At 43.1% G+C, this 14,266-nt stretch overlaps 1 protein-coding gene across 2 annotated transcripts in view; it reads left to right on the top strand.

Annotated features, from left to right (window-relative positions):
* The window catches only part of PFKL (phosphofructokinase, liver type), a 304,230-nt gene that overhangs the window by 75,722 nt on the left and 214,242 nt on the right, over window positions 1-14,266 (top strand). For both annotated transcript variants that reach the window (XM_069225784.1, XM_069225783.1), the window contains exon 6: window positions 4,512-4,556. In XM_069225784.1, the coding sequence (XP_069081885.1) occupies window positions 4,512-4,556 (45 nt within the window). The remainder of the gene's footprint in view (window positions 1-4,511; window positions 4,557-14,266) is intronic.

Genomic DNA, 14,266 nt, shown 5'->3' with positions numbered 1-14,266 from the left:
ATGCATTAACTTGTTTTCTAAATATCAATGTCAAGGGATTGCTTAAATGTTTTTTTCCTTAGTCTGTAATGTTAATGTTATCCAGACCCAACTCTACAAAGTAGACTGCACCCAAAAGGTATTGGAGCTCAGTATGTAGTGTCGCCTGCTGCCATTCTTTGCTCGTTCCTTTGTGGGAAGAGAATTGGCAGAGACGGACAGAGTGCGGCTGTCATGGAGCTGACTAGTCACAGCCTTGTGCTGCTCCATGATTCCAGGCTTGCAAGCTCCCAGTATTTGAGAGACTTGCAGTTTACCTAGTGATAGCATGTTCCCAGTTACACAAGTTTCTTCAACTGAGATATTTATAAAGCTATCAAATAAAGGGGATTGAGAAACTTCAACAGCGAAGTTTGTGACTGGTACAGCTTCTGGTGCTTCCAAATCTTCATTTTCATTGGACCAAATGCCATCTTTTCCGACTGCAAGTTTCTTTTTTAACTCCTTTACTTTCCCTCCCGGGTTGCTTTTCTAACAACATTTGACTTGCGCTTTTCTGTTTTTTTATTTTTATTGTAGCATACTTTTCTTGGGTAGCACCATGAAATATTTCAAAAGCTGTTTGACCTGTTGTAAGTATTGTGGACCTTTAACCACGCCCACCTTACGCCCATCATTTTCACTCGCTCATGGGCTTGCCTTTCAAAAATCCTTTGTTATCAATGGTAAATGCTTTACATTTGTCCCACCTTGGGGAGGTTTGGTTACCGCCTTGCAGGCTGACCCTGTCACATGGATAATTGCACGATTGTCAATATGTTTGACTGTGCACCAGCTTCTTTTTCCTTTTGTCTCTCTCCTTCGTGCTGATTGCCATGGCGCTTTGAATCGGCTTGCTTATGTCAACTAATTATTTACTTTTCATTTTCTGGTTGAGAAAGCCGTGCTAGTTTCTTTTCCACTATATGCCTCACCAGTGCTTACTTTGCGGAAAGCACACTTGCAATGTCTTCTACTGATTCTTACTGCAAAAAAAAAAAGCTCACGCTGCTATGTTTAAGTGTGTTGCTTACTGGTAACATTCCCTCCTCTCTTAGGTGTTTTTCATCTAGCTAGACACTGCTGTGTCTAATTTATGTGACAAGAAAAGTCCATTTAGCAATTTACAATGCCAATAGTTCTAACTCTAGCAAATGTGAGACCCATTACATTGCAAATGCTTGTTTTCTTTGTTATAAAACTGCAGTGACAGACTGGGCTTCTAGATATTCGAAAGGTTATCTAAGAATCTTAAGGTTGTTCTAACAGTAATGAAGTAATGGGGACCTGTAGAGAGCCCATTTTCTTGACTATTTATTCAAGTTATTTTACAGGAGAAAACAGATGTAGAAGCTGTAGTTGTTGAAGGTTTTATTGGGTCTGGTTTAAGGGTCTTCACTATGCCTTGCCACCATTCGTCATCATACTGGGACTAATGTGTCCAAATCCGATGCAGGCAGGCTCCCTTGTTTAGATAACTCTTTCGACCTCTTCAATCTTTTATCTTCTCGAATTAATGATAATTAACAGGTTTTTTCACGGATATCTTTTATTTTTCTGCTATATGTTATTTTGAAAAAGAAAAAACTAGCATGCATAAACAGCAAACAATAGGCATTGCATCAATATGGATAACCTAGTAAGTCAGATTATTTAAATGTACTTGCAATATAGTTACACATATACAGTCTACATTGTGGTATACGGAGATCAAACTCAAAATATGTGCAGTAACCAATCTTGAAGATAATCTAGTCATTTGCACCAAATTATCATACTTTCCTGGGCACCTTGGTGTCTTCCATATGGATCAATCAGTTAAGGTACATTTATCCGTAGCTCGGAGCCACTCCACAATCATAGGGACAGGGAATGGTTTCCAGTCCCTAGCAATATCTCATTTAGCCTCCTAGTAGCTTACGTGGAGCAGTAACGTATATCTTTTTGTACTCTCTCACCCTGATTTATGTCCACAAGAAGGATCCTGTGGTCAAGTGAGATTGGGATACGAATGACTCTTTTGTAAATTGGTATGGACTCTGGACTAGTATGCCTAAATGGGTGGATGTTTTCTCATAATTTGAAACAATATCCCCATCTCCAGGTTACATCTAGTACAAGATTCAGTGGGAGATCACTGTGCAAGAATTCTGCAGTGTAATAAACTCAGTGAAGCCAAAGATTGGCAAAAAATTGCTACTGTCCTAACCACCATTTTGGCCTTGAGCCTGTCATTATCCTTTGGGTTCCCAAAGTCCACCGACCATGTCTCTCTCCCAGGGATTTAAGTGGCCTGATGTATTAACCACCAGAGCTCTGTAAAGTCTCAACTGCCCCTTGTTTTTTATCATTTCTGGAACCAATTTAGCTTCAGTTGGACTGAAATCTAGGATGTGCATTAGGGTCTCCTTGTAGGACTGTGCAGTTCAAATTCAGTGCTCGGAGCTGCTGATGAATTAATACGTGAAAATGCTGAGAAATCTCCCAATGTAGTAATACCAGTACTATCTCTGGGCTCAAAGCCATCCAGGCGAGGAAAGTGGGTTCAGCCAGGTAGCCCCCCACAGGGTGTGAGCCTGGTTAACCTCTTCATTTACACTACACAATCCATTTTGGGGCCTTAAAGCAACACTTGATTGATGGGAGACTTACCGAAGCTTTATTACTACAAGGTAAAGCCAGCACACCGACCTTTCCGCACTTGATGTTCAAGCCTGATCGCGAGATCATCTCTTTTGCCAAAGAACCAGCCATTGATTTTTCTCTGATATCTTGAAGACTTTGGGCCTGATTACAGCCTTGGCAGATGGGATACTCCGTCACAAATGTTATATCCTATGGAACTTGTAAAACGACGGGCGAGATAGCCATTACGTTTGTGACGGAGAATCCCATCCGCCAAGGTCGTAATCAGGCCCTGTGTCTCTCACAAACTTCTTAAGTATTCCAACACCTACCCTCGTATAGAATTAATAGGTTTCCTTAACACCAAATACTTATACATATTCTTGACTTCTCTTATTTTTCTGGTGTACTTCAAGTCTCGGAGACCGCTGAAGTTGATGTAACACAGTTATTTGGTTATGTTGCATTTTTAGCAAGATAAATCATACATACCGAAGGTCTCCCAAGATCAGCTGTCTCCTATACCAGCTCAAACGACACCTAAGTGTTTTGGCAATGGTGATCGAATAGCTGTTGTTCTCTAAATTATTGAAAGAATTTAGTATTCACACTTTGCCCACTCCTAAATATCAAAAGTTGTGGTTGTCTATTCGATTTATTCATGGGATGAGAAAAACATTATTATTTGGCCATTTTGTCAGAATTTAAGAAGCTCATCCCTAAGCGGCTGTTTGAACCTTTGACATCAGCATTGGGATTTTCTCACCAAAAGCACTTTGTTTCCTTCACAGTAGCAGAGCAAAGTCCAATTTATTTAATTTATTTCCCAGCACTAACACTTTGATCAGAAATGTTTTACGCAATAAGCTACAGTAGACATTTCTATCTCCGGTGCTTTCCTCCCCGGTAGTGCCAGAGTTTAGAAAGCATTCTCGGCTGGAGAAAGCTGTAAGATTTTCTTAAAACATCTGACTGGTCCTGGATTTCATGTTTTAAAGTGTTTTACTGTAAGCCGGCAAACCATGCTTTATAACTTGGGATAAATACTCGGACTGTAAAACACACTGTGAATGTTACGCACTCAAACAGTTTCATCTTTCCATCTAATTCAGGCTTTCATAGCTAATATGATTGAAAATCTTGATTTGCCTAAACAAATCTACATTGGGTTTGATAGATTAGTCTTAGACTGTGATGTTTATAACATAGACCCTTCAGTAAACCTTGCTGTCTTTCTTGAGTTTTGCAAAATCTAAAAAATGAATAATTTGTAATCAGTAAGTTTTCTAATGTATTTTGTGTAGGAAATATGAATGGACACTTCTAAGCAAAAGGTTGATGCAGGGGTTTTGGTGGTGTCAGTATGTTAGGCTTTCAAATGGTAAAAGAAAATACCTAGAATGTATAATTTCTCTAATAATTCCACAGCACTCACCTCATTCTTACATTGGAAACATTTTTATGCTGTGTCATAGCCATGGGATAAAACGGGGCATATCAGCATGAAATTGATTGCAGCACCAATGGCAAATGTATGGATCTTGTTAAAAATGTTTGTTTCTATCACTCACAAGGGCTCATATCTTGTGTCATGAAAGGGGCATTATTATGGAGTACTTGAGCGACATGTTTCAGTGTTAAATTGCTTACAAGCACTTAGTACCCATATGCTTCATTGTGGCATTTACAATGCAGGAGAAACTAATACAATTGATACACTCTGATGAGTTATGATAGATAGCTTACCTGTGGATGGTATATTTACAAATAATAGTTGAACTTTGAAAAGTAAAAGCAGGCTTATAATGAAATGTAATTTGACATATCCCAGAAATGGCAGTAAAATCCACTTTGTTTCCTCTCTGTAGCCACCAGAGGACATTTGTGCTTGAAGTGATGGGCAGACACTGTGGGTAAGGATATTTTTAATTTTTCATTAAATTGCTTACTTTATAAAATAGCTAGAAAACACAAGTCATATTGTAAGAAAGTTACATACTCTGCCCCCATACTTGCATAGATTCATTTTTCTGAGGTGTAATAGAAGGACTGACTGTGCCTGGGGCTGTTTGTCGGGATATCATATTCAGAAATAAATATTTGGTTCTAAATGTAATTTACAACATTACTGTTCTATTGAATATAGATTTTCTGTTATTAACTCCAATGGGGTGATATTTTTTAAACAATGTTTAGGGCGCGATATATTTGTCATATGCATATGGTATGCAAGATACTTTGGCTGGGGCAATTATTCCTTTTTGTCTTTTTTTTATTTTTTGTGGCAGAATCCTCCTGCAGGTTTATTCTGCAATGTTTTTCTTTGGCAACCTTAATTTTAGAGAAGCATTTTGCAGCTATTTATTTATTTTGTCCTCATGTTGGACAGTCTTGGATAGCTTCATGGGCATTTACCTGAAAGCCTCTAGGAGTCTTGTTAGTTTTGGTTTATTATTATTTATAATGTGCACTGCTGGCAGAACCCCAACTTCATGTTTGTGGCGCAGGTCACCAGTGGCTTGTGAACTTTGAAAGTGGTGTGGTGTGGTGTAAGGCCAAAGCATGAATTATGTTGCACAACTGACCGCGACAGTCCTTCTGTGTGTTCACGGCGTGATTACTCTTTGAATTACTTTGCTAAAATGATGCATTTCAATGTATAATTTACTCCACTTCCCACATGTCTTTACCTGGTGAAACTAAATTCAAATACCAGCACTCATTGCTTTGTCAGTACCCCTCCCAAATCTCAAAGTCACATGCATGTTGTTTAAGAATAACACACAATACCGTAAGAATCAGTGATCACATAGAGACGGATTCTCAACTGTACTGAACATGTTCTTTACTCTTGATTTAAATGTCCTACAATCAAAGTCTACATATTGTTTGATGGAGAACGTGATGTAAGGCAGATAATCTAAAAACCCTTTAATCTGGTTGCTGCATATGTTAACATACGTTTTTACAATGCAGAAGAGTATGAGAAAAATGTTTGCCATGTCACAGATATCTTCTTGGGCTTGGGGCTAATCGAGAGGTTGACAAGGCGTTAACTAAATATCTGGATCAGGCTTGGTCTGGGGCGTTTACGATCACTCAAAAATGGAGTCCTACCCAAGGCATACACACACTGCCCACTAGTCTTCTTAGTGCAGTTTTTGAATTGTGTACAAAACATGGGATAAACACATTTACAAAATGTAAGAGTATTTGTTTGTTTTTTGTTTGAGTACAACAGAACTCTCCATGCTGTCAGTGCACTGCTGGAAGTGAGCCGGCTCCCTAAAAATGGAAGCCGGTTTTGCACTGGCCTATCAGGTTGTCTGCCACTGCCAGACGGGCCAGTGTATGGGCTGTTTCTTTGGTTCTGTGGACTGTGATGTCACCTGGCCTATCTGCAGTGCCATTGTACCTGACACACCAGTTGAACATTGTAGAAGTGTGGTGACACATGGGAGAGACAGAAATGTTTACAGCGGGTGCCTTCACCCTTTCAGCTATCTGACTGTGATTGAAAAGTGTTACCAGCAGTGGCACACAGTTCTCTGCTGCAGAAGCATTAACCTGCTGGCATTAAAACATGATACACCTTAACCCTTCTGCCATAGTTGAAATTAGCCACTGTGTTTTCTGGTAGGAATTCGAAACGGGCACCAGCACACTACACTGAATCTTTGCAGCCAGAATAACCGCCATCTAAGCTATCTGAAGGAGCTGAAGGAGTTTTATCATAATCTATGTGGGTTTGGGAGGCTAAGAGGGAACATCTCCTTCAAATGTGATTAGAAGTACACTGTAGACCAGATGGAGAAATATGCTGAATGTGATCCTTTACTTTTTAGCACAAAGCAAGTATACGACATACAAACGCCAGCAGACGTAACTTAACTCAAGGTTTATAGTGTGCTAGGCCTCAATAAACCTGCTGTCTCAACATGCCATTAATCCTGGAACCAAAAGATGCCAAGAATGTTATATAAAATAAATGATTTCAAAATAGAGATATTGGAATATCCAGGTAGAGATGCAGGTAAAAAGAAAAAAGGCCAGTTGCCACTTTGATATTTTCATCTTGTTGCCAGTGAACTGAGAGCGAGAGGGCTAGGATGAGGCACAACGGAAGTGAGGCATTAAATAACATCAAGGGAGGACTGCTATCTGCTGGGCCACATTACTTGATTTAAAGCAAAATGTGCCAGGAAGATGGTCAAGGAGAGAAAAGTCAGACCAGATTGGCCTTGCTCATCCTCCTGGTTTATGTCCTCTGTCTCTGCTAGGCTCTGACAGGGAAGCATAGAGAGCCCTGAAAGATAATCAGAGCTGCTCCAATTTGCAGCATGTGTCCATACCTCACAGAATAACTCTTCATGTCTCTAACAGAAAAATGAAGAGAGCTCCCTGAGGGATTGGCATGCTGTGTCCGTCATTGCAAGGCTTGTTCCAACAGTGCCAGAGGCTGTCTTTAAGCATGACGCTCCTGTTGCGTCATCAGAAAGCCTTAAGAGAGGGTTCTCCTTTGAAGCAGAGGGGGGCTGTAATATACTAAGCCCTGCAAAAAAGATGACTTCTCCAGCATGCACAGTGGAATATAAAATGTGCACCCGTCACTCAGGCTTCCTGGCTAATGCTCGTGCAAGTAACATGTACGTTACATTGAGCACAGCACTTTTAGTAGCTTCTATACTACTAAATACCACATTAGCTTACTAGGTGAAGGCGGAACTTCAATGGCTATAATGAAGATCCGCACCTGGTGCAGGCCTCTGATCAGTCTGTTCATTACGCCTCCATTGGCAGCAGCCTCAAGATTCCCCTGGGCCTTGTGGAACCAAATATCATCCGACACTCGCCATGTTGTTTAAGTCTGGGTCATCTCCGCAGATGTGCATTGATCTTAAACACCTTATATGGCATTCACCATAAAATTCCTGCAGACATCCTGGAGTGCAATCTCTGCCTGGATCCATCCTCTTGCCTTGGCCACGGAAAGGTATCCTCTGTGGCACTTGGCCATCCACATCCCTGCTTGCAAATGGCAACTCCAGGCGCTCCAATTCAGAGGTCCTCTTGTAACCCAAACTCAGTCTGTTGTGGTACTGGTGCTTGGAAAAGGATCTAGGTGATGAGGCATGTGTCTGCCGCATTGCCTGTAGTAATACAAAGAAAGGTTACTGCACTTTCTTTTCATCACTTTATGCCATGTTGTAGCAAAGCAACATGTCACTAACCATGTCTGACCTGTTTATAGATTAACTGAAGAAAAAATGTAAATGAGCTTGCATCCGGAAGACCAGAGCAACTTGGCCATTCTCTTAACATTTGATCCAATAGCATCTTATGCCAAGGTCTGGGCTAAACATCATGGGGCTCCAAGGTAACCCCGTAGAAAGATTGTTAGTTGGATGCCTCCTTGCAGCACTTGGTGAGCTTTGACCCATTGTGGCAGACACTGCTTTAGTTGATGGCCTAGGGCTGCTCCAGGAGTACCCACGTTCCCTGGTGGCTCTTTAAAAAGCCAAAGATGGCCTGTTATTTCAAAGATTCTTGAGATAAACAAGGGTGTTTGATGTGGCATTTGGAAAAGCATATCCCTGGTAGGGCATACAGTTGCAGTCATTGGCGGTCCTAGTTAAATCTTTTCCCCCCGACTCTTAAATCTGAGAATTCAAATTCTAGTTTGTATGGAGTGCGCTCATCCATGCCTAGTTGAGCCCTGTCCCAGACCTCCACAGGAGTTATCCAATATTCTTAGTTCACTTCACTAAGTAGGTCTCACAGATGTTAGGGGCAGCACCTGAGCACTACCTGTTTCCTGAAATTCTGACTCTGCTGGGTCAAACCTGCTTCCAAGCGGGTAGACCACCTTTGTATTCTCCACATAGTCATGGATCACTTCCCAGGGTAGGGGGAACTCATTACTCTGGCTGCTAGCAGCCATAAGGCCAGAGCACGCACCCTGTACATATTGCCTTCATGGAATGTGGAGCTCCCTGCACCATCCACCTCCTTTCATCAAGGACCCTGGGGGAGGAGTCTGATTTTGAAGCCAGCTGGGCCAGCTGTAATGCTTGACAACTGTTCTTACATGGTCCTGAAGCTTCCAGCCTGAGGTTTTGGGCTCATGAGAAGGCTAACATAATGACTCTGGCTTCAGGAGCTGCTGACTTTACTGCCCATACTTCTAAAGCCACGGATCTGGCCCTAGCAACTAGAGCCACTGACCCGCTGGATCATGCTCCATCAGCTGATAACCAGATGGTGCAGACACCTGAGGCCCCTAAACAGATACTTCTCTCGACATGATATCCAAACATCCAATGGCAGGTGACTGAATGCACCCGTTTCCTGGAGGCCTCCAACCAGATAGCTCTTTGGCTTACAAGACTTTGGTGTTGCTGAATATTCTGACCCCATTATTTATAATTACAGCCTTCTAATGCTCAACCCATCTATATAGGGCATGTAGGGCAAACTGCTTCTGGTCTTCATGCAACCGAGTAATGCCTTGCCGATGGACAAAGTATAAACCCCAGTAAATACTATCAAATTGCTTTGTTTCCAAGCAGGAGGGCTTTACCCAAGCCGGTGTTATGACTTTGGTCCTCTGTTACTAGTCTTTTCCCTCATTATGCATCTAGGTTTCCAGCTAAAGCATCAGCGTGGGTGCAATATATCAAGGAGCAATTAAGGGTCAGTGTGCCCTAAATTTTCATGTCTGAAAACTTCAGATCCAGTAATTTCGGGCCTGGAGACACTTGGTCTGCTGCATTTGCAATAGGGACAGGTGGTGCAGGTGGCAGCATTGCTGCCCCCCCTCTTACTTCCTGCAGCAGTTTGGGTGGAGTTGGGTGGGAAAATGTCCCTTCCCAACCCCATCGACCACCCCATCCAGATAAGCACAAACGTGCACCTCCACACACACCTGTGTATGCGCTGACACTTTCTGCCTGTTCAGAGAAGGAGGAAAATGTCAATGTTTTTTGTAGTAATGTAGGAAAACTGCCCATTACAGGGCCCTTAGCTCGGGTCTGAGCATTTATTCCTCATTTTGGGGAAACAACTTGTTATCGCTGTACTGCGGTGCAGAGATAATGGCCTCTAACGCAGATACACACCACAACATGGTCAGCTCCCGAAGATTGCCTTTGTGGCACCAAATGAATAGGTAATACATTCATAGGTACATTATTTGTGGCTTAGATCACACTTCTTTACCCCATTTTACCAATATTTTCCTTTTCTAGTATTCAGCCCAACTGTTAGAGATTTCATCATTCAGAATTTATTTTCAGTTTGCTCTTCCAAGAACAGAGTCCCAATACACTTTGTTACCACTTACAGAGGCAAATACCTGCTAGATTGCAGGAAGATAATGACTTATAAAAACGTAGAGATTCATCGTAAATAATAGTAAAGTTTACCTGTGATTCACTTTGACATTTATATCTCCAGCAAGCTATCATTTTCAGTGCAGGTCTTTGTGATATTTTTTCTTTTTTCACTAAGCAGTCTGGTTCTCCTGGTCCTCGCCAATTTTGAGTCAACTGTTTGGTAGTGCCTGTGACAGAATGCAGGCTACACATCCTGGGAGGTGCAGAAGGAGAAGCCGCAAAGGCAGGAGGGCAGTACAGCGGAAGTCTCTGCTCTCCCGGAATCACTCTTCATCCATTTTTGACAAACAGCCAGACCAGCCTCTTTCTGTTGTTTTCCCAGGAGTCCTCCTAGAGCAGGTGGATGGTGGCTGTTCCATAGAACTTAAGTGATAGTGCCTATGCTTATCCCTCTGCAACAAAAACCCAATCCCTTAACCAGGTCTTCTTCTTCTTTTTTTTTTTTTTTTTTTTTTATGTCATGGCCTACATACTACAACTACGTGGATCCTCTCCACAACCCACCTGCTTACAACAATGGGGCTTTCCTTAACAGCACAGACATGAACAGCACACATCTCCTTGTAAGTAACAAATGGTAGGGACAGCACCCAGCTACTTCCCACATCAGCCACTGATGAGCTGCAGCAGAAAAGTGCGAGCATGTCCTCAGGCCTGTGGTCACTGATCTGGACAATCTAATAACTGGTGAATGTGAGAATCGGTTGGGGGAATGAGAGAGCCTGGACACAATAACTGGACACAATAAGTGCACATCTACAACAAATTACTAAATACTTTTGTTATGACTGGGTCTCTCTGCAACAAACAGTGTAATTTTGACTGCTTTGGCCTATTTTCTATTGAACTCTATTTGCATCTCTGACCTACTTCCCATTTGCTGTAGCTTCATGTGCCTTGAAAGATGTACTACCTCCTTGACCATCTGCAAAATGTTTGTCTACTTGTTGGCATGTTAACCTGCAGGTTCATAGTGTTGTATTCGTTCCAATTCATATTCATTCCTTTATCAGTCCTTCATAGCAGTGCTATAGTCTGTAATTTTCCATTACTTCTGAACAACTATATCAGTGTGGTGATCCTTAATGTGAATTAAATTTAGATGATAACTGTAGGAAAGTGGCCCTTTTTGACATGGCCACCCTCACTTTTTGCCTGGTAATTGATGCAGTTTTGACTGATAGTGCACTGGGTTCCTTCTGTCCATGTCCCCAGTATCGGATCTCTTTCCCTTAAACTGGGCAATTGTTCCCCAATTGACAATACCTTTGCCACCCCTGTAAATCTCTAGTAAATAGTACCCCTGGTACCCAGAGCCTGGGCACCAAATAGGATTCCCAAGGACTGCAGCATGTATTGCACCACCCTCAGGGTCCCTTTACCTAGACTGCCATTGCAAGCCACATGTCTTGGTGCAGCTAAAAGTGAAAACACGACCTGGCACACAGTCTGTGAGCCATGTCCCCTAACAATGCATGCAATATATGTATGTCACCCCTACAGCAGGCTTTACAGACCCTAAGGCAACGTGTTACACGTGATGACATATCTGCAAGAGCAGAAATGGCCCTGCTATGTTTTTGTCTATTCTTAAAACATAGGGAGTGAATAGAGAAGCCATTTTAAGTACATGTGTTGGACATTGGTCATTAGGAGTTCCACAGCTACATGATAGCTTCGCTGAAAATAGGGATGTTTGGTATCAAACATCTCTTATTAATAAACCCTCACTGATGCCAGGGATGGATTTATTAATACATGCACCCAGAGAGCACTTTAGAAGTGCCCCTTCAAAAACTTATCATATACCCATGTGCTGGCTGACTAGTTCCAACTAACCTGCCACCAACTGGCAAGTTTCTGACCCCCAAGGGTGAGCGCCTTTGCTCTTGGTCGGTCAGGAACAAAACCTGCTCTGACAGGGGTGTTAACACACCCCTTCCAACAGGATGACCTGCAAATCTGCATTCCAAGGCAGGGGGCTTCAAAGAAGCCCACCGCCCTTGACATGCAGATCTGGCTTCCCTCAAAGGAGAGGATGCTCGCCCCCCACCCCAGGGCACATGTGGCACCTGGTCAGGTGGCAAAATTAATAGTCCGAGATGTGCCCACCTCAAAGGTGAGCTGCTTAATGTGGGTGCATAACATTTGAAAGTCTCGTCTTTGGGATGGCAGAATTAGGAAATTTGAGACAGGCTTATGCCCCCGTTCCACTAGAAGTTTCTCTATTGGGGGCATGGTGACCCCAGGGGGAAGTAGTCCATTGGATACTACCCTACACTCCTCTAAATGCCTCAGTATTGAAGGGAGTCCCTGGCACCAGGAAATCAGATCCTGCTGATCTAAAGAAGGGCAGTCCCGAGATGCAAAAGGAAGAACTGAAAACCAGTGACTGACTCTGTGGCAACCCTGCCTGCCTAACTGCCTGCCTGCTGACTAGCAAGAAAGATGCCTCGTCCTCCAGCTGCTGAAACTTCCAAAAGCCTGTGAAAACTGCCAGCATTCACCCCAGAACATGGGACTCCCGCAGAGTAGCGGAGCTGCCTCCCTGCATCTTGCAGGCACCCAAGAAACACTGAAGAGGACTCCGGATCAACAAAATCTGATGCCGGACAGCACCACTGCACCCATGCCCTCTAGCTCGAGTTAAAGTGGGCCAACGGTGCCAGCGAGGTCCCCAGCATTCCAGAGACAAAGCCCTTTATGGCCTTCCCCAGGGCAACATTCACACTGACACCTGCAGCCTCGCAGGTCCCCATCTACTGCAGCAGTTTCTGGTGACGGAAACCTGATGGCCCACTGCACCTCTGCACCCGGCCGCCCCAGACTGAGGAGAAGAGGACCAAAATGTCCCTATGTCTTGAGCATTGTGAGACCTGAGACCACTTGTTGCAGTCCACGCCTGCCGCCTCTTTGTGCAGGCTATCCTCTACTGCGACGGCCTCTGGTGATGGAAGCCCAACAGGACACTGCACTGCTACACCTCTGCAGTCATCCCAGACTGAGGAGAAGAGGACCACTGGCATCCCTACGTCCCCAAGCATCGCTAAACTTGAACCCCCTCGCTGGTTCAACCAGACTGGACCCCCCCAGTCGCTGCCTGCAGTGCCCTAATGACCGGACTTCAGGGGGGCACCCGATGCTGAACAATACCTCTGCTCCTGGCTGCCCCAGTGCTTCTGAAGGTGACTTGTTGGTGTAGCTTAGGACTCTGGCTCATACTCCCCCTAAGTCTGGAAGATTGCTCCTGTAAGTTGCTGCTGAGTACCTGATTGCCATGTTTTGTTTTTCCTCCACAGGATAACATTGCATCTTCAGAAAAGTGCACTGTTGACTTCTCAAAACTTTGATAATTTCTTTTGCGAAGGGTACTTACCTGATTGTATTGATTCTGGTGCCTAAACATATATAAAGATACTTGTTATTCTTTTAAATTGGTGTGGATCTTTCTTGAGTCGTATGCCTTATTTATTGACTGTGTACCTATGGTAAATGCCTATCACTCCTCTCTGATAAGCCTATGGCTGCTCGACCGCACTACCCTCTAAACAGAGCGCCTTGGGATTGCTAGAGCAAAACCCTGTCCACTAGTAAGGGAATCTCTGGACTCTCTATATGGAATACCAACATGAGGTATACTGTGCAAAGAGCCGTCTTCCTACTAAAGCCCCTCTTTTTTAATATTTTACTACCAATATCCCAGTATGTTATACAGATTGTTGCAATTCCTTACATCAAAGTTATCAAGACATTGTTGGCCTCTGAATGACCTCTTGTGTATGACACCTTTAATAGCTTTGAGAAAAAAATCTAATTCCAGGCTGACTCAAACAGACATTTTTAACACTAGTTTGCGTCAATCCTGAGTTAGTCCTTAATTATCAACACTCATTTAATGGTCACCTCCTTAGTGGTAACGTCAAGGGCCCTTGTGAACCTTGGGTGAGAGGAGTAGTTGTAGTCTAGTGTGCCATGGTTTTCCAAGTCATTCAAATACTTTTAGTTACCACGAAACTCGCTCCATTCTCAGTTCTTTTTAGCCCTGAATGCACGTTATCTTACAGATAAAGGTGTGATGGATAGCATCTTTTTAAAAGGGTGAAAACTGGACACTTACTCTCCTGGACTTTGCACATTTTCCTCCTGACTGAATTTCTTTGAGTCTCTTTTGAGGGCATAGTTACCTTGATGCGTAGGTTGTTACTAGATTGTGTTTAATTGTATCCAAG

Source organism: Pleurodeles waltl, chromosome 3_1, assembly GCF_031143425.1.
Source record: "Pleurodeles waltl isolate 20211129_DDA chromosome 3_1, aPleWal1.hap1.20221129, whole genome shotgun sequence".
NCBI classification, from domain to species: domain Eukaryota; kingdom Metazoa; phylum Chordata; class Amphibia; order Caudata; family Salamandridae; genus Pleurodeles; species Pleurodeles waltl.
This window is presented reverse-complemented; position numbering and strand designations above follow the sequence as displayed.